Genomic DNA, 26,783 nt, shown 5'->3' on the forward strand with positions numbered 1-26,783 from the left:
CTCAGAAGCATAAGGACATGCACAAGAAGTGATTGGAAGAAATGCCAAAAACAATTTATTCTGGAGAGTCTAATGGAAAAAAGATGAAGTCGTGTGTTGATGGAGTTATTAGCCAAGTTGGCAGCAACATAATAGAGTTTCGTGTTTAGTGTGAGAAGCAACATCACGGTGAATAACTATTTGATTTTAAGGAATATCATTTATGCGGGCAACTTGGACATTAAATAAGGAATTATCCTAATTCTGCTCAGAGATCCACAACAAATCCTAACTCAGGATCAGAGAAATTTTCATGAGAGATCTGCTTTCAGGAGTGGATAACAGAGGAAGACAAAGCTGATATTGTGACTTGTAAGGAGCAATCAAGGCAGAATATTCAACCAAGATTCTATTCCCTAAGTCAACAAAAAGATGAAGAACATGTTGTTGATGTAAATGCTGGTACAATATAATGGAGCACTCTGCCAATTGTATGTTGTTCTAGTTATCTTGTGTTTAGTTATGTACTTTCATTTTAGAAGTGTTGTGTTAGTTATGAAGCATAATGTTATTTTAGTTATGTTTTTATGTTTCAAATTTATGAAAATTATTCAGTTGAATTATCTCATCTCAGACATTGGAGTTATAAGGCTTTGTTGTTGTTGTTGTTGTTGTTGTTGTTATCACTCTACAATAATTAGGCTTTCTTGAAGATTTTTGGATAGAAAATGTTTAATCTGACTAATATTTTGTTTGTAAGAAATTCATGAATTTCGACGATAAAATTTTATAAGTAGGGAAGATTGTAACAACTGAATTTTTTTAAAAAAATAATAATAATAATAATAAATGTAAATAATCGAACAGAAGCAACTCTTCAGTTAAAACTTAAGAGTCATATACCTCATTCGAACCAATCGTACAGAGAAAGAGCATTAGAGAGAAGGAAGGCGAGAGAGAGAGGCTAGGAGGAGACAAAGCTGTACAGAAGAACAGAAGAAGAATGGTGGCCCCTAACTGAGAAGGAGGAAGAAGAAGAGTTGTGGGTGACTTACTTCATGAAGGAACAGCAGATAGGGGGCATATGTGAAACCTTAAACGAAGTGAATCAAAAATGCGTACGGGTGTTTGCATGAAGAGGACAAACACCGCAGACGTGCCAAAAGAAGCCAAGAAAAAAGGAAGTAGAGGCTTCGTGTCTGTGACGAAGTAGAGTCGGTGTCGAAGCAACTCCGCTCGCAATAGGCTCATCTTAGCAAAGAAGAGGAAGAGAATAAGGAAGCAATAGATTGCGCTTAGGTTTGGCGTCGTTTTGTGAGAAGGAAGCCCATGCCTAGCCGGTCGAATGAGAAGAAGTCAGAGGAGGAAGAAGTGTGTGGCTCTATAGAGGAGGAAAAGAGGTAAGAATGAAGATCAAGATCGCGGGTTTTGGTATTGGAGAGGAGCTCATGAGTGCGAGAAGAGCCGCTAACCGAAGGATTAAATCGGGTAAGTTTAAGATTTTAGTGGTTAATTAAGAAAATGTTATATATGTTTTTATCCAAATGTAAGAATTTAAGTGTATTTAATATCATAATCGGAGATATTAAATTCATGATTTATTGGTGTAAGGAGATGCGAACTTCCCGTACGCGGAAAGAGGAAGAATAGAGGTCAAGGAGGTTAGCAAGAAATTTTACGTGTTAAGTATAGGAGATCCATGTAAAAGATTATAAGGTAAATTGTAAAGCCTATATTATTATTTGAATTAATGATAAAATTAATTAAACTAATTTTACTAAAAAAAGGTTATTCAATTAAGAAGTGTGGAGAGAGGCTTTCAGAATTGAGACAGATAAAAGATTGACAATAAATTAAATTGGAGGATTAAGCAAATAAAGAGGTCTCCTGGAAATTAAGGTGAGTAAGTACATTCTGAAACTCAACTATTAGTATTATTTCAAAATGCATACTTGATTTTGTTGATGCTCCATTTAAGTTTTATTCAATGAGATATAGGTTATAACATTTTTTTCATATTGGTAGATAAGATAATATGCATATTAAATAGATACACAATGAATTTCTAGTAAAGCTATAAGACCATTGAATGACATTAAATTATAGAAGAGGTGTCTATATATATTAGGTTATTGCATGATCTTATAGAAGAGGTGTCTATATATATTAGGTTATTGCATGATCTGTAGCTGTAAGTAGAAATCTTATAGCATATCATTACACGAATTTTAGAAAATAATCATATATAATTGGTTACATAATGATTTATTTATGAAATTATTATACTAGTGAATGTTATTTTGATGTCAACAAATGTGCACTTATTCATTAGTAAGCATATGTAAAGTGTTTCATCAAAAAAGAATGTATGATATGAAAGAATAAAATAACTTAGATATGAATGCTTATATGTGCACGTTAAGAAAAGTTCACTCCTTAATGGTATAAGGAGGGGCGCCAGTGTACCCGCACGTGAAAATTTTTTACTACCACCCCAAACAATTGTGATATTAGATCATTAATTGTTGTGCCGACGAGAAAATATTGTTCAGGAGTGAATACACAGAGCTTACCATCACAGTTATACTGTGATGTTTAAATCACTAATCGCTGCGCCGATAGGAGAATATCAGTTAGGGGCACGTAATGATCTTTCCACCTTAGACAATTATGATGCTTAAATCACTAACTGTTGTGTTGAAAGAATAATATCGGTCAAGAGTGTGTTAGGATATGTTTTGATGGCTCTCCTAAGGAAAGATGTGAATGGATTTAGGTGCATATAATCAAGGTTAGAAACAAAAGCATTGTATGATGGGAATAGCTTCTCATAAGCTACATACTCTTAAATTGGATATCTAGTGTAACTTTTCATGTCACCAACATCAGAAAAGGACAGGGATAACTCATGAGTACTAAACTCATTACCCAAAATTTCAGGTGAATGTAAACTCTAGTTTTGGTTAGAGTAGTTTTGTCCTTGCAAGTTGCCTTTCACCTGCTTAAAGCTTTTCTTCCTTCTTGTGTGTACATGAAGTTCTTTGTTTTGGACTTTAGGTTGGTTTCATTGTGTCGGTTGGACATCCACAACTAGAGGAGTGCTAGGTAGAGTAGGTGGTGAGGGTGTGCAAGTGTCATCAAGTGCATCCCAAAAATGACGTTCATTTGTAATCTCCCCCTGAAAATCAAATATGGGGTGGTAGAATTGATTTTTAAAAAATGTGACATTCTGGGAATTGTAATATATTTTTGTAGCAAGAGAATAGCATTTATACCCCTATTTGTTGGTAGTATACATAAGAAAAATACACTTGATAAATCTAGGATCATGTCTTGTGTGATTTTGAGAATGGGCATGAACAAAGGATACACACCTAAAGATTTTGAGTGGTATAGTAGAAGAAAAGCTCTGATATGTAGATAAGTAACAATCAAAACATGAAGAGGTGTTTAGAAGTTAAGTACTCGACTAGGCATTCAATTGATAAGATAAATTACTGTAAAAAATTCCCCACAAAAGATAATTGAGCAAGAAACCTCAAAGAGATGTTTATTCTCTCTCAGCTATCCCATCCTGTTGTAGGGTATCAATACATTAACTCATATTAATAAATCTATTTTCTGAAAGATATGACCCAATGACAAAATAAAAATATTTCATTATATTATCAGTTTTGAGAATCTGAATTTTATATTGGAATTGAGTTTAAATCATGTTATGAAACGTTTAGAAGATTTAGATTGTTTCATATTTCTCCTTCATTAAGAATACTTATGTAGTTTTAATGTGATTGTCAATAAATGAGACAACTAATCTAACCTCACTTAAAGCTTTAACTCACATGAGTGCAGAGCTCTCCCACACGGGTGATAGCCACAGACCGGGTTGTTTGGTCTGCTTAAAGACAGGTCCAAGGTAAATCCAGGTCGAGCGGCCTGGTGCGAGGGTCTCGCACGATTGAGCAGCATCTGGGAGGGCGTCACTGTCGAAATTCCCTTTCTTTCGTACATCCCGCCCAGATCTAGCAAGCGACGATTCCTTCATCCCCTTCACCATTTTCTGTCTTTTCTGTTTAAGTCCATTTAGCTGCTTGTTTAAGAGGATTAGGGTTATAATGTGTGTAATCTTCTTTTGGATTTCGTTTGTGGAGTTATTTTTTCCCTTCCTAGGGTTGCATCCTAGGAGGTGTTGGTCCTTCGGCTGTATCCTATTCCAAGGTGATGTTGTATCATTCCTTTTCAGCTTCCCCAATCCTTATCCTTTCTTCCTCCTAGTGGTTGGCTTGCTGCCAGCTCCTCCGAACGTTGTTTTCCCTCACCAGCCGCACTCCCACGGCCTTTCCCATTGCTACTTGGGTTCCCCACTCATTGCACACCCTCCTAAAGTGTAGGGAGCCTTCCCAGCTGCGTCCCACCTTCCCAGCTTGATCCCACCATCCATCCTACCTCCCAGTCACCCAACAGACCTTCCCGCCACCCAAACTTGATGCCTTTCTGCTGCAAATCACCTTCTAACCCCAGTTGGCCCATCTCTTGCATTCACCCTTGTTCTCCCAAGCCTTCAGATCCACTGGGCCAACCTCGACCGCCATTGGGATACATTTTCGAGGTGTTTGTTTGTATTATCCTGTGTTTTATATTTGTTAACATTTATTTTCTGTTGAAGGGTCATCATTGTAACCTTTAAATTTCAGTAATAATATTATTGTTTCTTTTATGATTTGGACTCCTCATCTAGTATCATTTGGTATCAGAGAAAGTTCATGTAGTTCTATCCTAGGGTTTCCCAACATTCACCCTTTCCAAGTCACCCCCACAAAATTTTTTTCTTTCATTTTCCTAACCATAACCGAAATTTTGACCTAACCCTCAATTCCTCTTATTGATTTTCAAAACCAACAACCCTAAATTAAAATTTTGACCCTTTCTCACTTTCCAACTCTAAACCCTAGCCATGTCACCACTGAGATAAATGCTAGAGCCTTCCTGAGAGGAGATACGGTGAGAGATCCGCCGACTTCAGTAGTGGATAACGGGCATGGAAGATGAAATCCAATCGACCGTGATCCGAAAGGTCAAAGGAGGAAATGATAAGATATGAAGATGAAGCAGAATACACAACGTCAATTCCAACCAACTTATTATCGCCAAAAGTTACATACTTTAGCTTTCGAAGTGAAGTCACCGCAGCACCAAACAACCCCCCTTACTACAATCCAGAGAAACCAATCCGCAAGTCTGTCACAACCAAAAAATGTTGCAAGTTGCCACAGATTTGAACATGCTGAAGCAGAATGCACAACCAAGAGAGTAATCTACCTCACCGAGTAAGACATCATCAAAAGTTGGATAAAGAAACCACAGACACTGAAGACGGTGAGAACATAAACGAGGAGAATACGTTTCCAGCTGAGGAGGACAAGCTACACTTAGTCCCAGTTGAGCTCAAAGAAGAGACTCCAATCGATTTCATTGTAAGTGACCAATGCAGTTACGAGTATGAGGAGCCAACATCAGACATAGGGCCCCCGCAGACAAGAGCAAGGTAGATGTTTAAGATCTATAGATCCTCTCCTGAGTTGCCCCTACAGTGGGAGGTCCAACATGTCCAAAGAGGAGCCATTATGTCTGATGCCTAGACCATTACAATGCGCAGTTCAGATGTTATACTCAGCTCAGCAGGCACGCTTCAACAAATTTTCAAACGCGTGGGTTGAACCACAATTCTAAAATGTGTCTTAGGAGCCTAAGAGGGATAAAAATTATTCAATAGGATCCAGGTTCTATCACTGAAGAAGATTTCTCACCTAAGTAGTCGCTAGTGAAAGACAACCTATCACTGCTTTCATCTCAGAATTGAGTTCTCCTCGCATACTTGTTACTCAACACCACACGCTGGACACGAGAAGTGGAAATAAAAGATTTCAAGTGTAAGAGCTCGTGAGTTGCATTGTGAGAACCCTCCTCAATATGAAGCTCGCGCTCAAGATGTGTCAAAAGAGAATGTCTATCTATTCTACTAGAATGTGTTCCGGAATGACAACACCGGCATGATCGACCTACTAGGGGACGACCTCGTACAATGAGGATCCAGATGTTACTATGATTGAAGATAAACTAGAAGCTTCGACAAATGAGGTCAAAGCTCTCCAATCCCAGGAGACTTACGTGGATGTGGGGCTCTCCCGCGCATGTGATGGCCACAGAATAGGTTGTCCAGTTCATTTAAATACCGGTCCAAAGAGAACCAAGGCAGAGCAGCATGGGGCGAGGGTCTCGTACCATTGAGTGGCATCTGGGAGGGCGTCACTGCCAAAATTTCCTTACCTTTCTTACGTCTAGCCCAGATCGAGCGAGCAACAATTACGCCAGCCCATTTTCCTCCATTTTCTGTCTTTCCAGTTGGAGTCTATTTAGATGCTTGTTTATGAGGATTAAGGTTATGTTGTGTATATTCTTCTTTCAGATTTCATTAGTGTAGTTGGTTTCCCCTTTCAAAGGTAGTATCTAAGGAGACGATTGTGCTCTGGTTGTATCCTACTCCAAGGTGGTGTTGTATCCTTACATTTTACCTTCCCCAATCCTTATCCTCTCCTCCGAGCCATCGGCTTGGTGGCAGCTCCTCTAGCTACTATTTTCCCTCACCAATGACAATTCCACGGCCTTTCCCATTGCTAACTACACTTCTCCATTCACTATGCACCCTCCTAAAGTGTTGGCAAGCCTTCCCAACTGTTGTCTCACCTTCCCAGTTTGCTACCTAACCTTCCATCCTACCTCCCAGTCCCCCAACAAACCTTCCCACCGCCCTATCCTACTGCGTCCCTGCTCCCGTTTACCTTTCACCCCTGTCGGCCCCTCTCCAGCATTCACCCTTGTTGTACCGAGCCTCCAGATCCACCTGGCCAATCACCACCGCCCTTAGCATATACTTTCGAGGTCTTTGTTTATGTCTTCTTATGTTTTGTGTTTGTTATTATTTATTTTCTATTGAAGATTCGTTGTTGTAACCTTTGAATTTTGATAATAAAATTATTGTTTCTTTTGCGACTTGGGCTTCCTCCTCCAGTATCATTCACATTTGAAGGTTCCCATATAATATTGTGAATAAGGAGACGATTGTGCTCCAGTTGTATCCTACTCCAAGATGGTGTTGTATCCTTACCTTTTACCTTCCCCAATCCTTATCCTCTCCTCCGACCCGTCGACTTGATGGCAGCTCCTCTGGCTACTGTTTTCCCTCACCAGCCACACTTCCACGACCTTTCCCATTGCTAACTACACTTCTCCATTCAAAAGTGTCGACAAGCCTTCCCAGTTGTTGTTCCACCTTCCTAGTTTGCTACCTAACCTTCCATCCTACCTCCCAGTCGCCCAACAGACCTTCCCGCCGCCCTATCCTACTGCCTCCCTCCACCAGTTTACCTTTCACCTTTGTCGGCCCCTCTCCAGCATTCACCCTTATTGTACCAAGCCTCCAGATCCACCTGGCCAATCACCACCGCCCTTAGGATATACTTTTGAGGTCTTTGTTTATGTCTTCCTATGTTTTGTGTTTGTTATTATTTATTTTCTGTTGAAGAGTCATTGTTGTAACCTCTAAATTTTGATAATAAAATTATTGTTTCTTTTTGCGGCTTGGGCTTCCTCCTCCAATATCATTCACATTTGAAGGTCCCCAAATAATATTGTGAATAATGAAAAAGAGGATATGAGGGTTTATACTAGGTAATGGGTAACTATTTGCAGTGTAATTAACAAATCTCATATTGATAAAAGCAAAAGGTTTTATGGATAAATAAATGAGGATACAACTTTGCAACATAATTGAAATTAGGATATCCTTGGTGATAATGTAATAATATGACTTGTTTTTCGACAAATATAGACTCAACTGAGTCGAAAATTTGAGATAAAAGTGGAGGTGAGATAAATTGTGTTTAGAAAGAGATTTTCCTTGAGAACAGGTTTTATGCTTGAACAAATGAGAATACAACTTTGCAACATAATTGAAATTAGGATAGCCCTGGTGATAATATAATAATACAATCTGTTTTTCGACAAATGTAGACTCAACTGACCCGCAAATTTGAGATAAAATGAAGGTGAGATAATTTGTGTTTAGAGAGAGTTTCCATAAACAGGTATAAGCCTTGATGCATTTTAGTACTGTCAATGACTTTCCCTGCTCTATCACTTTAAATTCACAAGAGTATGTAAGAAATTTAGTTATACATTTCATATCAAAAGTTTACTGAGTGAAATTAAATTTTAGTCCAACTGTGAAACATACAAAATAGAAAAAAGAGTAACATCCCAAGAAAACTTTACATCTCCTTTTCCAATAATTTTCTAGTGTGATCCATTTGCAATCTGACCAATTTAGATATAAAAGCATCTTGATAGTTGACTAGAATATTGATATATTTGGTCATATGATTGGAGGCTCCTAAATTTATGATCCAAGTTTTAAATCTTCCATTACTGTTGAGATGGGATAAGGATATATTATATTGGTGTATCACGAGATTAGTGGGTTGTTTTGAATTACATCTAAGGAGACAGTACTTTAAGTTATTCCTTGGTGTGATTCATAATTAATCCTCGAAATAAAACTTGATTTCTTCATCGGCACTTGGTCATAAACCTTATGCATATTTGGGGCTGGTGCCAGTTGCAGGAAGGAAGTTGGACATTGCTTCTACTGCTGGAGGAGGTGAGGAATATCTGCTAGACAAGAAAGTTGGAAACTAGTTGCGAAGGCCTGCAAGTTGTTGGGTATAGAGAGAAGCCCTAGCGGCAGTAAGGAGAATTATGATACTGGCGGCTGTAGGGAGAAGCGTCAACCGAGGGCATGCAGGAAGACGACAAAGAAAGACAATGGAGAAAGGAAGTGAAGGCATTAATTGCTTCGGTGAAAGACAACAACTACTCTTGTGGAAGATAGTTGAAAAGCGATAACTCGCAAAGGACATCTGAAAATGAGACGACTGGCAACCTGACAGTAGTTGGAAGAAATTCGATGGGGAGAGGGAGCAAGAGTTGACACCAAAGATGGCGTCCAGGATAGCTGGGGACGACAGGGAGGATTTTGACACTGAAACACTATTGGAGAAAATCCCTGCTAGTATAAAAGTTTCTTGAGTCAGACTAGAAAAAAGAAGGTCCGACTATAGGAGGGAAGTTTGATTCTGATAGGAAGGAGATCCGACAGCAAGAGAAAAAACTGCAAGAAAGCCTGCAGGTAAGAACAACGAAGAAGGAGGTTGCGGAAATGGTTTGCATGGTGAGAAGTGTTTGGGAGTTTGACATAATTCTTGTTTGCATAGGAAGGAGTTTCCTATGGCTATGCAGGATGCAACTTGAAGTTGTTGCAGAGGACTGCCTGCAGAGAAGAGTTTTGGCTACTACAGAGAAAGGTTGTTGTTTCGGCTGCTGTAGGGAAGGGTTGGGTTGTTGTACCGACTGCTGAAGAGAATGGCTGGAGTTTTGCTGCTGAGAAAGGCTTGCAGCGAAGCACCAGTTGCAGAGCAAAAACTGAAGTCTTCTTTTTTTTGTTGCCTTGTGGGAGTCCTATTCACTGGCGGTGGCTCAAGACTTACGCTAGAAAGAGAAAGTCGACCAACAACAATGAGTTGCGAGCCTGAGATTTCCACTAGAAAGAAAAAGATACAGGAATGTTGTCTAGGATTTGTCACAAAGGCTGGAAATCTGTTGCGGGATTGGCAACTTCCACTTTGCCTGTACCAATCATAGTCTTCACTGCAGAAGTCTGGTTGATCTAGAAAGGAGTAGAGGAGCTAATGTAGGGGTTTTGGTGACTGCGATGAGAATTCCGATTGCTTGGAAGTGCCTCGACGACTGACGAAGAGCTAGGGTTTCTTTCCAAGCACTAATACCATGTAGAGGACTGATTTGGAGAGGAATATTTCTCTCTAAATTTGTATTATTCACACGTAGGGTATATATATATGTATGTATATATGTATGTATGTAGGTACATATATATATGGTATGTATGTATGTAGGTACATGTATGTAGGTACATATATATGTATGTATGTATGTATGTAGGTACATATATATGTATGTAGGTAGATATATATGTATGTAGGTAGATATCTATGTATGTATGTATGTAGGTAGAATATATAATGAATATGATGGCGTCGTCTTCCTTAATATTGCTCTGCTAGGGTTTCTTCATTATGGTGAACTCTGGTTTTGCTCCACCGCTCTTGCTCGATCTCCTTTCGTTTTCGTCTATTTTGCATGTCATCATCCTCGCGGCTCGTCTTCTGCAGGAATGTGTCCTTGTGGCAGGCTGAAGGGTCTTCTTCGGCGGCATCGTGTGCGTCTCTGCACGATCAAGTCAAGCGGTGTCCAATGTTTCGCGGTTCGGCGACGTCTGTTTCTGCGGCGTCTGCGAGATCGAATTGAGAGGCGTCCTCTGTTTTTCGCGGTTCGGCGGCGTTGTTCCTGTTCTACGGCGACCTTTCCGCGTCTGTGGGCTGAAGGATTGAAGCTTATTTGATGGTGCTTCCTTCTTCTTCAGTTGATCATGGCAAAACTTCATTTGCCCACACGGTGGGTAATCGTCTTGTGGAGTTTACTGTTGTCTTCCCCTGAAGTTATAAGGAATGTCGAGATGGTACGAGTGACTGCCCTTTTCTTAAGAAGATAAGTAGGAAGAGTAGCCAAACATCACTCTTTTTCTCTGATTTAGAAATTTCAACCTTAACTGAGAAATTCAAGTTCGCTCTTATTGGGAAATTTCAGTGGGGGCACTCATTTATAGAAGTTATCAGAAAGAGTTTGACAATCTCAAACTTGTAGGCAAGTGGAAAGTGAGACTCGTTGATGGGAGACGTGTTGATTCAGTTAACTCTAGCTGAAGACTATGCTCGAATTTTCTTTAAAAAATATATTAACATTGTATGCAAGTCAATGAAGTTACTCAAGTGGTCTCCTGATTTTGACCCAAATCATGAGTCTCTCACTGTTCCGGTATGAATTTGTTTACCTGGTCTCAAATTACATTTCTTTAATCATCAGGTTCTCTACTTTATTGAAGCCATACTTGAGAATCCTATGAAGCTAGATCTGCCCACCTTTAACCTAACCAGACCTTTTGTGACCAGAATACTTGTAGAAAGAGATATTACCTTACATGATATTACTGTAGTCTGGTTGGGCACAACTCACAATGGATACTGACAACAAATTGTCGTGGAATATAAACATTTTTATTGCACCCACTGTAAGATGTTCAGGCATACACTTGATAAATGTCACAGGCTTTATTTAAATTTGAAAACTAAAGCTCAAGTAAACAAGGAGAGGTCTAACCAAACTGCTATGGATACATCTGCTCAACCTGGGGAGGAAGTTCCCAAAAGACAGGATTTAGTGTCTGGTTTGTCTGTGGATCCCCCTTGCGAATACTGCTTCTATTTCTGTGACTGATGTGATGTCGGATGGCTCTGCTGGGCAACCTACATCTTCAAACATAACATTATTGAAGGATCATTACCTACAAAGGATAGTGTTCAGACTGGTACTCAGGTGATTCTTGCAGCTCCTCATTGCAGCTCCTCATCTTCAATCCTCATCTTCAAAAAACATCTGGAGCAGAGGCGACAACTCATACTTCGCAGGCACTCGAACCTATTGTGCTTACAACGACTGGTAATCACTCTACTACGGTTCTACCACCTCATTCGAACGATCAATCTTCAGATGAGGAATGACAAGTTTATATATCTAAGAGGAAGAAAAAGAATGAAGACCTACTTGAGCTCAAGAATCTAATGAATGATACTTTGGTTACTTTAGATAATGGTGCGCATTTCATCAATTTGCAAGCTAGCTCCTTTCCGAGAACCAGAGGCAGAGGCAAGACTAAATTAGGGCGTCCATAATTATATGTATCTTTTCTATTTTTGGAATTTTGTGTGTGTTGTACCGTATGAGTTGGGTGCCTTCTTTTGGGCCCACTCATACAACATGTATATTTTCCTTTTAATATAATAGCTCTTGGGCTTTTTTTTAAAAAATATATAATTTAGAAAAAGCCCAAGGGCTAATATATTAAATAAGAAAAGATACAAATAGGTTGTAAGAGAGAGTCTAAAAAAAGACCCAACTCACACAATACAACACACATAATCTCAAATAAAGCAAAGATACACAAAGATAAAAATCCAAAAAACCACCAACGGGCGCAAAATTGCTAGGGACGTTCCACTTTACTCCTCTCACTGCCTCTAATTCTCGGAAGGGAGCCTACTAACAAGTTGGTAAGGTGCATACTATTACCAAAAGTAACCAAAGTATCATCCATCAGATTCCTGAGCTCAAGTAGGTCTCTATTTTTCTTCTTCCTCCTGGATGTGTAGACCTGTCATTCTTTATCCGATGATTGACTCATCTGATCAATGGATTGTTCCAAAGGTGGTCAGACAAGTGCAGGTTGTTGCACATCATGATTCTCATGAGCCTGAGTAACATTAATATCTTGCTCGACCTAATGAGGTAGTAGTGAAGTAGTAGAAGCATTGTCACCTGTAATATCAGTGATAGATTTTAGGACAAGTGGGGTCTGAAGGATCTTCATCGCCCCCACGATAGGAGGTTCCAAAGACGAAGGAGCTACATCATTGTGTGGAGACTGAATGATAGACATATTGCCTACGAGAATAGTGAGGCCTTGAGGAGCATCCATTTGATGATCAATAGTGTCAATAACTTGGAGCTGATCAGAAGGAGATGAATTCACAGCCTTTGGTGAAGCACTTTACTTTTTTTTGGTCTGAGGTGGGGGTGCAGATTGTGGCATTGAGAACTAGAGTGACTGAACATACGACAGTTCGAACAATATGAAGGAAAAGACTCAATCACTACTTTTTTGTCAGTATTTATGGTGATGTGTGTCCAACCAAATTTGCTCAGAAGCGGGTGAAGTGATATCTCTTTCAACAAGTACTCTGACTTCAGATGAACGGGAAAGATTAAAAGTAAGAATGTCTGTTTTAAGTGACTTACCATAAGCTGGGGCAATAGAATACAACACTTTTTGAGTAAAATAATGAAATTTTAGACCAGAAAAATGAATCCAAACCGGAATGATTGGTTGTTTCGTCTGTGGGTCAAAATCCACAGACCATTCAGAATCTTCATTGTTATGTTATCAATCCAAATTATCCTCCAAGCAAATAAGTGTGTGTAATTCTCTTCATTATTAAGTTGAATAAAAATGTGTTTTCGATTTAAAAGTCTAATTTTTCACTCCCTAACAAGGTGCATAAGCTCAAATTCCTTACGAATCAACTCTATTTTGGGATGACCATATAGAAATTTCCTAATCAAATTCAGACGATAAGAGGAAGCAAGTTGAATACTTTTAGTTTCTGTAAAAAAATGACAGACTTCCTATTCTTCTTACCAGGTTTCTTGATGTCTTCCGCCCACTCAAACGAAGAAGAGAAAGAGCACGATTTAGGTGTACCTGAGGCGTGGACACCCGCAAAGGCAACAGCATACAATCTGTCTGAAGCCATCCCCAATAGATGGAGGTGCGGCGTTAAGAATAGTGAAGAAATTAGAGAGCAAATTACAAATCCAGAACAGGGAGCAAAGAGTGGGATAGAGGAAAGCCCCTCTGTGAATTGCAGACGAATCGAGCCAATGAGCAACAGCTAAGAGACGCCCCCGAGCCTGACGAATTCTCGTGAGAGCCGCTGATTCTCGAGACGACAAACAGAAAGAGCCTGCGACGCGACGACGAAAAATGGCGACGAAGACGAAAAAAAAGAAAGACGAAACAATGTTTGATCGACGAAGATATGATGAAGCATAAAAACGAAACAGTACTTGATCGAAGCCATCCCTTTATTTCTCATGAATATTTTTCTAGAATGAGGCAAGAGATCATGAAGCCATTGGCGAACCCTAGCAGAGCGAGAGCGAGGACGACAAAGCCATATATATATGCAGGGAAATCAATCTCTTCTAATTTAATAACTTACCAAATATATTTAACGTAAATTAGGAAAGGAAATAATTTTGAAATAAAAATAAAATAACATAGAATAAACTAATTAAGGATTTCTTAAGTTATCCTAATTAAATTCTCTATAAGATCTCAGATTTCTACAAATAAAAATATATTTAATATTTTAAATTATATTGTTTTAGGTTGTTCTTTTTTATTGAAAATTGCATAAGATAGAAAAGATGATAAGCAGAGGGGCGGCCAGTAGTGATGATCGACTATGATTGGCAGAGGCATCCAATGGTGATAATCACCTGTAGTTAGAGGGGACGGTTGGCAACCAAAGTGGTTTCTGTGCAAGGAAAAAAAATAAAAACATCTAAAAACACAAATTCATATCAATATTTTTAAGACTAGATTGATTTGTTCTTAAAAGTAGAAGTAAAACCTAAAAAATACAAAACAAACATATTTTTAAAAGCAAATTAAAAATAAAAACAAAAAGGGGAAATTTACATATTTACCACATGATTCTTATTTATTAACTTAATAAACACCTAAACGGTAATATTCTAAAGGGTTGTTTAATGCAGTTAAATACTACTCGGTTCAATTGGGGTCCACTTCCCTCCTTAGCCACATCCATGAATCTCGCCCATGTAACAAGATATAACAGACATGTGAGAAAGAAACCCCTTTATTTTAGGGCATATTTATTATTTAATCCTTCACTGGAAGGCCCAACCCAGAAAACACTCACTATACAAACGTACTATTTAGGGTCCCTAGGTTCATCTAATTTTGGGTACGACAATCTAGGCTTGACAAGGCCTTCTTGATGTGATATGAATTGATTAGAGCCCAATCAGCCTAAAATTGAGCCATCAAACTTTGGTCAAACGGGCAGGACATCAATTTTATCACACAAATCCCCTTGAAGGTGTAGATTGAAGCAAACAAAAAATGTCCAACTTTTACACTTTTTCTAGTATTTTGATTATATGCTCCACTCTATTTGAGACATTATAGTGTCATTACGATCCATTTTACAATGTTATAAAAAATTAGAATTTCACTTGCATCAATTTTGCTAAATTTTTTTGTGCAACGCAATGGCACCCAAATTTAGCAATTTTAATCATCAACAAATATTTCTCAAAGGTTGATGAAGTTCACAAAATTGTCTAGCATCCTCAATAAAGATGACAATCAACTAGACAAAATGATGATGTTAACCAATAATTGTAGCCTCATGTGTCGTTGAAAATGTCTTTCTTATCTCTCCTTAGGCATGCAGACAAAATGCAATGGTTGTAACGATACAAAGGGAATCCTAGACATTGTATACCAAGAGCACTTCCTTGTAGACACTAAGGATAAAAAAATAAAGTCTAAAGAAATCTTCATATGAAAAATACCTCAAATTCAATATCCTTGGGGTTGAATTTGAAGGATATTGAATTTGAATCTACTATTAATTTGGGTTCATGTTGGATTGGCTCACAACTATTATGTGATATGTTAGTCTGCTTAAGATATGGATCTCAATTGCCACAACCATGAGTCAATTAGACTAGTTCTATACCCAATAAAGCAAATTAGGGCCAATGTTTTGACGATTAAGACAAGAGGCCAATTAACTAATCGAATGTATAATTTGAAAAAAAACCAAGACTGACAGAGTCTAATCTAACCAAATAAAAGCATTGGTTGACATGATGGGGACTAATCGTGGTCATCAAGTCCCTATTAATATGAGCTTTATTAGTTTTGATCAATGTTAATTAGGCCAATCTAGGTCAAAATAGACAAACTTTCTAAGGTAATGAATTTGAATCCATTGAGTAGATAGGTACCAATTAGATCAACGTGGTTCAAATAAAGACATGATGCAAATTAGGTCTAATTAGGTCCACTTCGTTCAATGCTAGTCTACTTGGGTTAATATGGGTTAATGTAAGTCCCTTGTAATTGGAACTAGTTATGTCAAATAAATCCTTTTTTATGTTAATTAGACTTGATATGGGTCAATCTGGGTTAATGTAGGTTAAAATTTTCATACTTTTTCCACTTTGGGCTCAATCAAAGGGTCAAGTGATTTGAACAAAATTGGTTGAGGTAGCCTTGGGCTATATTAGACTCATATAGAATAATTAGTGTTGACTTGACTAGTTGGGAAGGATCAGACCATAAAGGTTGATAGATTTAAATGAGATGACACTAAACTCGACATGATAATGTAGGATCAATGTAGTAGCCTTTTCAAGGTTGCGTTGAGTCTAATAAGACTATGAGGTCATGAAGGGTTCACTTGTTGGTCTAAATCAACATCAAGCTGTGTGATTATACCGATTTAATCACAAGGGTATGGAGGCCAATACAACTCATTGTACCTTTATAATTTTTAGCAATCAACAATCATTTTTAAAATAGAGGTAAGTGCGTCAAAGTTACGAAGGATTTGATGTCATCATACTCAACCAGTCATCCTCATTTCAACCATCAACTCTTCTTTAAATTCACCAAATACCCAATCTTGCTTTGATTATCCTTAGATATTAGAAATCTTGTTGTTGGCAAGTGGTTGCAAATGTTAAGAAAATGAAGGGAGTTATTAGTGTAGTTTATCAAATATGTTAGTGAGACATCTTTTCTCATTTTTAGCTTATTATAGTGGTGCAATTTCCCAAGATGGCTTTTTGAATGATCGATGGTAAAGTGACACAATAGTCCATCTTGCAATGACAATAGTAACCATCACAAACTGCTTCCCACCTATCCCATCCCCACTCTATCCCTATTCATGGTATCATTAATCAAAAGTATGTATCTCGCTTGCTCCCTCCATCATCTCTACTATGCCACCCTATCTTTCACTTCCTCCACCATCCTTCCCATCCCCTTCTCTTCCACACCTTCCAATCTCCATCCCACTTTTTACCACTTCACATGCACTCTCCCCCTCATTTCCTTTTTCTCACTCCTATCTCCTTCCTCCCAATCCCCAACTCACCTCCATTTCCCTACAAGTAATCATTTAATAACATTTCTCTCTCTATCTCCTCCTATCAGATTGTGAAACCCCTTAAGTAGAATGAAATCAAAATATTAAACATTGAGATGTCTTTTGGGTTAACAATTGGATTTTATCATAAACTTCAAAGTTAAGAGTGCTTGTATGGAAGCCACCTTATGAATCAGTAATAGAAACATATATACCTAATGGATGATGTTAAGTTAAGAACACTTATGAAGATGTCAATTACTTAAGTGGAGAGTTTTTGATACCTCTCAAGTAGAATGAAGCTGAACTCCAAAACATTGAGGCGTCATTTGGTGTAACAATTGAAATTTCATCAAAAACTCCAAAGTTATGTGTGATAGTATAGGAACACTCTTAGAATGAGTGACCTTCTGAGAAGTTACACTAATAGGACACAAGTGTGAGGCAATTAGGCCAAAACAATCAATATCTCTATGGGTGAGAGTTCGAGACGTTAGCCTTTACACCACCCCATCCACCTTGCTCTCTCATAGCTTCCCCATCTAAAATCAAAATCAAGCTTACAGCAACCACAACCTTTGGCCATTACGTTTGCACTTCCTATCCTATTAAGCCTAAGGTTGAGGAGATGTTAGAGAATACAAAGAGACAAATGAATAAAAATCCATGAAAACATTTACTTTTATGCATTTAGCTTGGCTAGCAATCAAACAAGTTTTGAATCACTTGTCCAAGTTTGCACCTTGGTTTTGTTTTAAGCAATGAAGTAGATTTCACACACATGGACACATAAAGTATGCTTTTCTATAGAATAAACTTGTAAGCATGGCTTGTTGGGTAGCAAGAATGAGTTGATCAAAGGTGTAACGTATTGTGTACAAGCATTCTCAAGTTCAAGCGGTTCTCAAAAGGTTGCATATGGAAACCACCTCATACGCTTACATGCTTAACCTTTAAAAGGTACTTATCAACACATTATTTATTAAGAATACAATTTAGGGAGATAAGAAACATTTGTTATTTAACAGGTCACTGAATTTCTAAATGCTTATTCAAAAAAGTTCATGATGTGATGAATCATTATTCCGTAGCAAGAGCTGTAACAAAGCAGCTTACAGAGTGCACAAAAAGAGGTGTCCGAAAAGTATAAAAGCATAGGTTTGACATCTTTTCCTTTAAGTACGAAAGACTATGCAAAGATGAATTTGCATCATAAAACATGATATAAAAAAAAAATTAATAATTAACTTACTGGAATTTTGACATACTCGGTACGATTCCATCCAAGGGAATTGTATACAACCATTACCTGTGCTAGAAAATGTAATTCATCAAACTGCTGCCTTGATTCAGAAAAATCATATGTTCACAATAAAATAAAAAATCAGAGAAAATGTGGCAGCCATAAATCAGGGGGAAAAAAAAAACTTACCAAGCTCTTCCCTTCTGAAATTTCTTCAGTAGCTGGGCAGTAACTTATGTTGAGCAAATTGCACTGAGACAATGGCCAAGAACAATTTCTCAGAAGAAGAACTTTGCATAAAATGAGAGCCCAAGTAGGTCACATATCTTTATGCCTCTTTAACGAGAACTAGAAAATAATCTTTTGATAGGAATTCTTCAATCTTATGCTTAATTGCTATCATGACTGTTAGATTCCAAGTTGATTTGAAATATTCAGATCATGTAAGCTAGAAGTAGCGTAGTAATGTTGAAGTTACTGCTTGGCTATGTTTACTTAATAGAAACAATTCAACCATATTATCAATACTAGTAGAATGTATCTTGTAATAATAACAACAATAATAAAGATTATTGAATGAGTTGAATGCCGTTTCAACCATTGAATTAAATAATTAGAATTTACTGACAAAGAAAGAAATGCATGTCAAGATTTGATTGAATTGAGAGTTCCAAAAATAGATTCTTTAAGTTTTTCAGTAAAATATACAACTAAAAGTAGTAATAGGTAGTAGAGACAGAGGTGTCAAAGATATTGGATTCGCCGCTTAGTCCATTAGCCTAACCATTTAAAATTTCATAGGGTGTCCTAATGAGTATGAGCATAAGTGAAGTGCCCCAATGAGCACAGTACCAGATCACGAGCTTAATTATCATGACCGCCTTTCTACCAAGAGCATATTGAAATAAAATTAACAAACTAATAAGAATTGTGGGTAGACTATGTTACTCAAAAACATTAGTTAAAAAATAATGCAGACTAATACAACAATCATGTCATTTTGAAATATTTTGCGCATTGAGCAATGGGATGATCCACTCTGACAGGTGAGCAAGCATTATATGAGTGTTAACAAAAATCATTAAAGAGAACACAAAAATTTCTCACCTGGCTTAACTTAATCGAATGGGAATCAGAGGCACATCTCTCTCCAGGATTAATAAGGCAAGAAATAGCAAGATTGACAACAACCTCTGCCTACAAAATACAACAAACGTAAATTATCTTCTTCGGAAAGATCAGCAAACTCACAGGTAATGAAGAGAAAAATCAAAGAGAGCAAAATGTAGGATATAAGAAGTATTAAGCTGTGAAAAGCAAGCAAACCTTAGAAGCTCCATCTGCCAAACGTTTTGCATAGTCATTTGTTGTATGTTGTTTTGCAGTACCAGAGACAGCATCATGATGCTGAGCAATGCCTAAAGCACCTCCTAGAATAGAGGTGACAGGACCAGAAGATTTCCTCCCTACCAAAAACTCTAGTTGGCGTGCAGCCTACTTGACATTTAAAATGCTTTGTAAAACACTACTTGTTTGTGTAAGAGAGAAAATGAAGCAGTAGATATGAATAAAATCCAAAACAAACCAATGTACCAGGTAATATCCACTTAATGCTCTAACAAACCGCTTGAATGTTGGTCGGCTTGTATAATAACCAGTCCAATAAGCATTGGTTCCATCTGCATATCTGCATTCAGTTTATAGATGTGCATATAGATGTGTGTAAGAAGAATAAGTGATTGATTTAACAAGGAAAGCTGAAATAGCTTACGGGAAGTAGTCATCTGTTTTCAGCGGCCATGATTCATTTGAAGCATACTTTGCATCAGTGTAAATTGAAGGAGTGGAATACAACGCATGGATACGACCATCCTACCAGTACAAAAAAAAGGAGCTCACTAATTGTAAATTTCTTAAAATTTTGTGGTAATGTATTTCTTTAAATGTGTGTAGGGATAAGCACAAAGCAGTGATTAGTATGACCAGTAAGAACATGGATATAGAAACTTTGAATCACAAAAATAGTCTCCCACCACTAAAAGGGTAAGACCACATGTCATGGAGGCGCCGTAAAATGGTTACACCACTTTTTCCATTAAAATTGGCATGTATTTCAAGCATATATTTCAAGGACTTCGTCATAAAGGCGTACCTAGTGCATTAAGCTTTAGTAATGAATCTTGTGAGGATTAAATGCACGCAAACTTACTGCCAGAAAACAAATAGTAGAAGCTAGAGGTAATAAAATATCAAATATTCCAGCGGTCTTTCATTCTAAAAAAATCAAAGTGAATTCAAGATATATTTACACATCTAACACCCAAACTTTTCTTTTAACATTTAAAACATTTAAATCTTTCATATCACATAAAAAATATCACCATTTTAACATTTAAAAAGTGAAATATATATTTTCATGTTTCAGTAAGACGGTACACAAAAATTAACTTTTGGGTGTTATATATGTCAATAAATAGGATTCGAATGGTATGTATGTAAATCTTCCTTCTAGTTATTGCTGTTAAAGGAATATCATGAAAGTAATTAGTACTTCTCAGTTGCAAAAGAATGGTTGGATTAGCAGGTTATTACAAACACTTTTCAGTTCATCATATCAAAGTTTAAAAAGGCGAAATCGAGAATCGAAGTGTTTTCTTCTAGTAAGGCGAGGCATAAGCTTTGCAACGAGGAGAGGCATAAGCCTCAAAAAAGAAAATATCATAATCCAACCCGGGAAGTTAGAATTAATTATGATGGAAACATACGTTTGGATGGTGAAATTTTTTATCTTTTTTACATCCATTTTCTATCACAAATAGTTAAAATCCAAATACACTAAAAAAATAATTAACAAAGAAAAATTTACCTTTCTGATAATTGATCATGCATTTTATAAACATTCTCTCCTATAGTATTATCTTTTACTCAAAAATTTAAACCTCAAAAAATATTAAAACAACATAATAAATTATTTAAGAAAATTTAGTAAAACAATTACACTTCTAAATCACAGTAAGCCACGAGAAATAATGCAATATGAATGTAGGTCTTTTCTAATATTTTATAGAAAGTCGTATAATAATTTAAATGTTAAAATCATGAGCACGACTATTGACAATACATATTATTTTATCAAAGCCAGTCCCAGAGGTTGGAATTAAATAGTCGTTTACAGACAGTCTGACAGGTGAATTAAAATTTTTATATTAATTTATCATTTAATAAATGAAAGAGTCACTAATCAAACTTAAAAAATATATTTAAATTTACTTAGTTATTGGTTATCCGTGACCTTTATAAACATTAACCCTTCTATTGTTCATCAATTCATTACTTAATTAACTTGAAAAGTTAATTTAAAATAACAATAAGCTAAACATATCAGTGAACTCATACTTCTAAACTATAATAATACAATGGAAAAAAGAAAGCAATATACATGTTAGTTAAACCTTTTAATAAATTAATATAAATAATTAAGATGCTATTCAATGAATATTTCGATATTAATATCATTATATATCAGTACAATCATCACAGGAGCGTCGTTTAAAATTTTGTACCACTTAATGTACTTCAATATTAAAATCATTTTTCATTTACGTGGACACTTACCTTAGTGTTCTCTCATTAGTAGCATTAAGAGATGACTCCATCATAGTCAGTCATGTACGTACAATGAAACTATACAAATTATATCATTTATAATTTCACATCACTCAACATGTCACACTAATACATTAAATTATTCATAATATGAGATTAAAATCATTTGCATCGAAATGACCGATAAAATTTAATAATAGAAAAATCAATTGCATTAATCAAGTTTAAATATAACCAATAAAACTAGTTAAGAAGAGCTACCAAAATGATACTATAATTTAAGAATATAAATACTCACCTTGATGATAATTAATTTGTGTCATGATGTCGACTAATCTAAAAATTGAAAATATAAAATAAACAAGATATAAAATTTAATTAACTTATTATTTTAATAAATTATTATTTTATTATTATTTACTTTATGTAATCCAGCTTAATTTTTTTTTTCAAGGGAATCCTATGAAACTAGATATACCCACCTTCAATCTAAGTAGGTCTTTTGTTACCAGAATATTTATGGAAGAGATATCACTTTCACTGATATTACAACAGTCTGATTGGGCACAATACATAATGGATATTGACAACAAATTGTCATGGAACATAGACCCTTTTATTGTACACATTGTAAGATATTTGGGCATACTCTTGACAAAGGCCACAGGCTCCACCCTAACTTGAAATCTAAAGCTCAACTGCATAAGGATTTGTCTAACTCCACTGCTCTGGACACATCTACTCCACCTGTGGAAGAAATTACCACAAGACAGGAGTTGGTGTCTGGTTTAAATGCCCCTAAGGGGGGTGGGGGACTACTTTACCTGTGGAGGAACTTTTGAGGTCCGCTCCTTTTGTCCTTAAGGGGGATTGCTCACTTTTTATACCTCCTGTGGAACCTGCGTTGATGGTGGATGAGGAGACATTGCTCCAGCTTGAAGCTCAAAATTCTGCCCTAGGTGAGTTTTCTATTGCATACCTACCACCTAATCAAATTGAACAGTTTTTTAATGTCAATCAGGCACAAGGAGATCCTGTTGTGCAATAGCCTACACCTGCCTAGCAATTTTTGGACCAATACACTGATCAGATGAGTCAGTCTTTGGATGAGGATTGACAGGTTTACGCATCTAAGAAGAAGAACAAGAATAATAAAGGCCTACTACAACTCAGGAACTTAATGGATGATACCTTAGTTGTTTCGGGTAATGATAGAAAACTTAACCATTTGTTAGCAAGCTCCCTACCTAGAACCAGAGGTAAGAGGTAAGGATACATTGGGTCGTACTCAAGCTCCCATTATCTGTTTGGATCTGCGAATTTTACAGGTGTTCTCATTTTACAGGTGTTCTCATGGGTCTTTTCTTGGTAGATCAATTACTCCATCTTTTCATTCTCCCTTTCTTCCAGTTCTTGGTGCAACAAGTATATCTTCCATATGTTTTAGTTTTGTGTCGTCGTCTTTTGGTCAGCCTACACATGCATCTAGGGGTGCCGCAACTGAAACGGCTTGTGAATTTTGCGTAGGAAGAAGACTCCTTATTAGAGTTTTGAAGATATCAACAAGAATATTTTCCATCTATTTGGCATTTATAACTCTCAACGATCCAACTACTACTTCCAAACAACTTCTGAATTTTGCTCTGTTTGGAGAATTTGGCATAGAGATTATATGCTTAGTTTATAATTGTGGTTTTGGGTATACATTACTTTTTCGGAAATTTTGGTGTGTATTGTATACCGGGTTCTTTGAGTTCCTACTTTGGGCCTCTCATCCAATCTTTTTTATACCACTCCTTTCTTATAAAAAAATATAGATATATATATTTTTTTTGAAAGCCCAAAAAGGCTAATATATTAACTAGAAAGAAAGATATAGATACAATGTGTTGGAGGGCCCAAACATGGCACACTGCCCACACCAAAACCACAAGGGGTTCCAAAACTTGAAAATACTAAAAAGTACATTAGAGACAAAGAAAAAATCTAAAGATGCTGAAATACATAGTATCAGGTGGCTAGAGAGCAACCCAATTTGGTTGTCTCTGCCTCTGGTTCTAGGAAGGGAGCAAGCTAATAAGTTGGTAAGATGATTGTCATTGCCAGTATTAATGAATGTATCATCCAATATGTTCGCGAACTGGAGTCGACTTCCATTCTTCTTCTTTCTCCTGGAATAGACATGTCATTCCTCTTCCAAAGATTGACTCACCTGATCTTGATCTAATGTGTGTTGGAGATGTGCAGATTGTTGAACATTAGAAACAACTACATGTTGTACCGGCTGCTCTGTTATTGGATCAAAGAAGCACTATCGTGTGTCTTGGCATGTATGTGTATATATATATATATATATATAAACTCACTATTGAATTTTATTATTAAATAAATTAAATAAGTTTTATTAAACTTATTGCCTTGCTGGAACCCTATACCATGTTAAGGTTTCGACTGCACGCGGCTCTGTCTGCACTGATCACTTTCCTTTTTCTGAGAGCTTCTCCTTCAATAGAAACCGCTCAAAGTTTGACGGTACCTCCTTTTACGAGAGCTCCTTCAATCGCATGCGGCTTCAGCCACATACCAGTCAATGTTGCAGCTTGACAGCATGCAAACCCTCGACGTCGCTGCTGCCCTAACCCTTACGTCATCTTCCTCTCCTTCGCATGTCGCTTAACTCCAAGCTAAGTCGATCTCACTATGGCAAAATTATTTTTTGGCTTCCCGACCTTTCGTTTTCGACCCTTAGGTTGCCCAACTCGTTTCTTCTCATTCGATTTTTCGTTTCTTCTACCGGGTAACTAAAACTTGGCATTATAAATTATACCATAGTAACCCACAAGAAAGGATGCAATATGCATGTGGGTCTTTTCTAATATTTTATATAAAATCAGATAATAACTAAAATTATACATTCATGATATTTTTTCATAGAATAAATTTAAAAATATTCATGAAAAAAATCTAAATATTTTTGCATGCATCAACTTTTAATTTACTTTCAAAGCGTAATCTCTTAAGCTTCGATATTCTTATCTTTTCCTTTTAATTTTTTTATCCATATTAAGAGCATTGTCTAAAAATAACCTAAAACACACCTAATCGATACAAACTCTGTCGGCATTACGATTACTGATTTAAATTTTACAAATGAGGGATAAATGCATACTCACCTCTAACCAATACTTTTATGCTAACAAAAGTTAGTAATCTAAATTATATAATTGACTGAGATGGTAAAAAAAAAATCAATGCGTGCGAGTAAATTAGCATCATTTGCCAATATTATAAGAGAGTAGACTCTATGTGTTAGTATGCACATATAAACATTCATATATAATCATTTTCACTCCTCATAGCATGCAACATTTTCTTATAAGACTCGTATTTTTCTACCAATGAAGAAATGCACATCTAGAAGAATCTACAAGTAATATAATAATCTAATATATGTAATCACTTGAATCAAAATGCCATGCAATTATCTAACAAATTTTTAGAAAAATCATTTTACAGCTATTTAACATATATATTGTCCCATCTAACAATATGAATAATCTAATGTAATCTAAATCACACTAAAATAGAACATACATGAAATCATGAATACATTTAGAATTAATAAATATTACTGAAATTTAAACATATAATTACTCGCAGTAATACTTTTTTTAAAATTCTTACGGTCATTTAATCTTTAATTTTATCTTTTATAAAATCCTTTAGTTGCTTTCCTCGGCTAATCATTCCAAACCAAAACTCAAAAATATTTCATAAAATTAACAATATCATAGAATTATGTATTTAATCAACATAAATTAGAAGTAAATTGAAATTTGTCTCTATTCCTCTGATTGCAGAGTCAACAATTCATCCTTTAGTTTTGACATTAATAGATAAAATAATAATTAAAACTTTAAATGAACTAAGTGAAAATCCCAAATTGAAATTGACTGTAAATTTACATCACTCGACCCTCCTTTTACTACACATACACCGATCATGCTCTCTCTTTTTTTTCTTTGATTCGATTGCAAATTGCTTTTCCAATAATAATCACTCCAAGTAATCTATAAAATTAGTATAACCTAATAAAATCTAATAAAACTAAATGAGCTATATAAATAAACCATATACTCTAATATTACCTTATCTCCTCGGTTCAGTCTCTCCACTCCAAAATTCACACTCTAGGGCTCAACTTACTTATCACCTACAATTTCTCCCCTTCCTCCAGCATGCACCACTCGATCTCTTTCCTCTATAGTAAGCGAGGCTCTCATGAACCTTCATCTCCTTCTCTTCGCAAAGTTTTCCCTGCTTCTGACATTGCTCGCACGAAAAACAACAAGGCTCGCTATTGCTTCGACTTCGGCTCTTACCTATCTCACGAAGCCGCTCAGTCTGGCACGCTCACAAGAGGTTCCTCCCATTTTCCTCAACATTGCTCGAAACTACATAGGAATTATGCAAGCACCCACACTCATTTGGCTAGGATTTATGTCGCCCTTCGTATTTTCCATGCTCTGTCTCTTTCTCGCCTCACGCTCTCATCTATTTCATCTGGTTTTAAACTAGGTGTCAACTGCTAAAGTAGAACTGTCAAGGCAGTTCAAACTGACTTCTCAGTTAAGAAATTATTATTTATTATTATTATTACAAAAATAGATATAAATCATAAATTTTAATCTTAAACATTGATAAAACATAAAAATTTGAAATATGATTCGACGTCAAAGTTCACTTAAAATTTAAATATTCTATATAAGGTTCAAGATTCCTTACTTTTATCTTCAAAAAAATTATATGTATTGTCATCTAATTATATAACATTTATAATTTTAAAATATTCTTCATTAAATATATTTTAAAATAAAAGAGTAAATTAATAACCTAATCATGCAATCATACTAAAATTATCTTTTTATTTTTTTGAGATATTACATCAGATATATTAA

At 36.3% G+C, this 26,783-nt stretch overlaps 1 protein-coding gene across 1 annotated transcript in view; it reads right to left on the bottom strand.

Annotated features, from left to right (window-relative positions):
• The window catches only part of LOC110023803 (alpha-mannosidase-like), a 92,796-nt gene that overhangs the window by 41,363 nt on the left and 24,650 nt on the right, over positions 1 to 26,783 (bottom strand). The window contains exons 10-15 of the mRNA XM_020723396.1: positions 19,991 to 20,091; positions 19,813 to 19,906; positions 19,546 to 19,713; positions 19,327 to 19,416; positions 18,409 to 18,471; positions 18,229 to 18,285 (exon numbers count right to left, since the gene is read on the bottom strand). Coding sequence (XP_020579055.1) covers positions 18,229 to 18,285; positions 18,409 to 18,471; positions 19,327 to 19,416; positions 19,546 to 19,713; positions 19,813 to 19,906; positions 19,991 to 20,091 — 573 coding nt within the window. The remainder of the gene's footprint in view (positions 1 to 18,228; positions 18,286 to 18,408; positions 18,472 to 19,326; positions 19,417 to 19,545; positions 19,714 to 19,812; positions 19,907 to 19,990; positions 20,092 to 26,783) is intronic.

The sequence above is a fragment of the Phalaenopsis equestris genome, unplaced genomic scaffold (assembly GCF_001263595.1).
Source record: "Phalaenopsis equestris unplaced genomic scaffold, ASM126359v1 Scaffold000232, whole genome shotgun sequence".
Classification (NCBI taxonomy): Eukaryota; Viridiplantae; Streptophyta; class Magnoliopsida; order Asparagales; family Orchidaceae; genus Phalaenopsis; species Phalaenopsis equestris.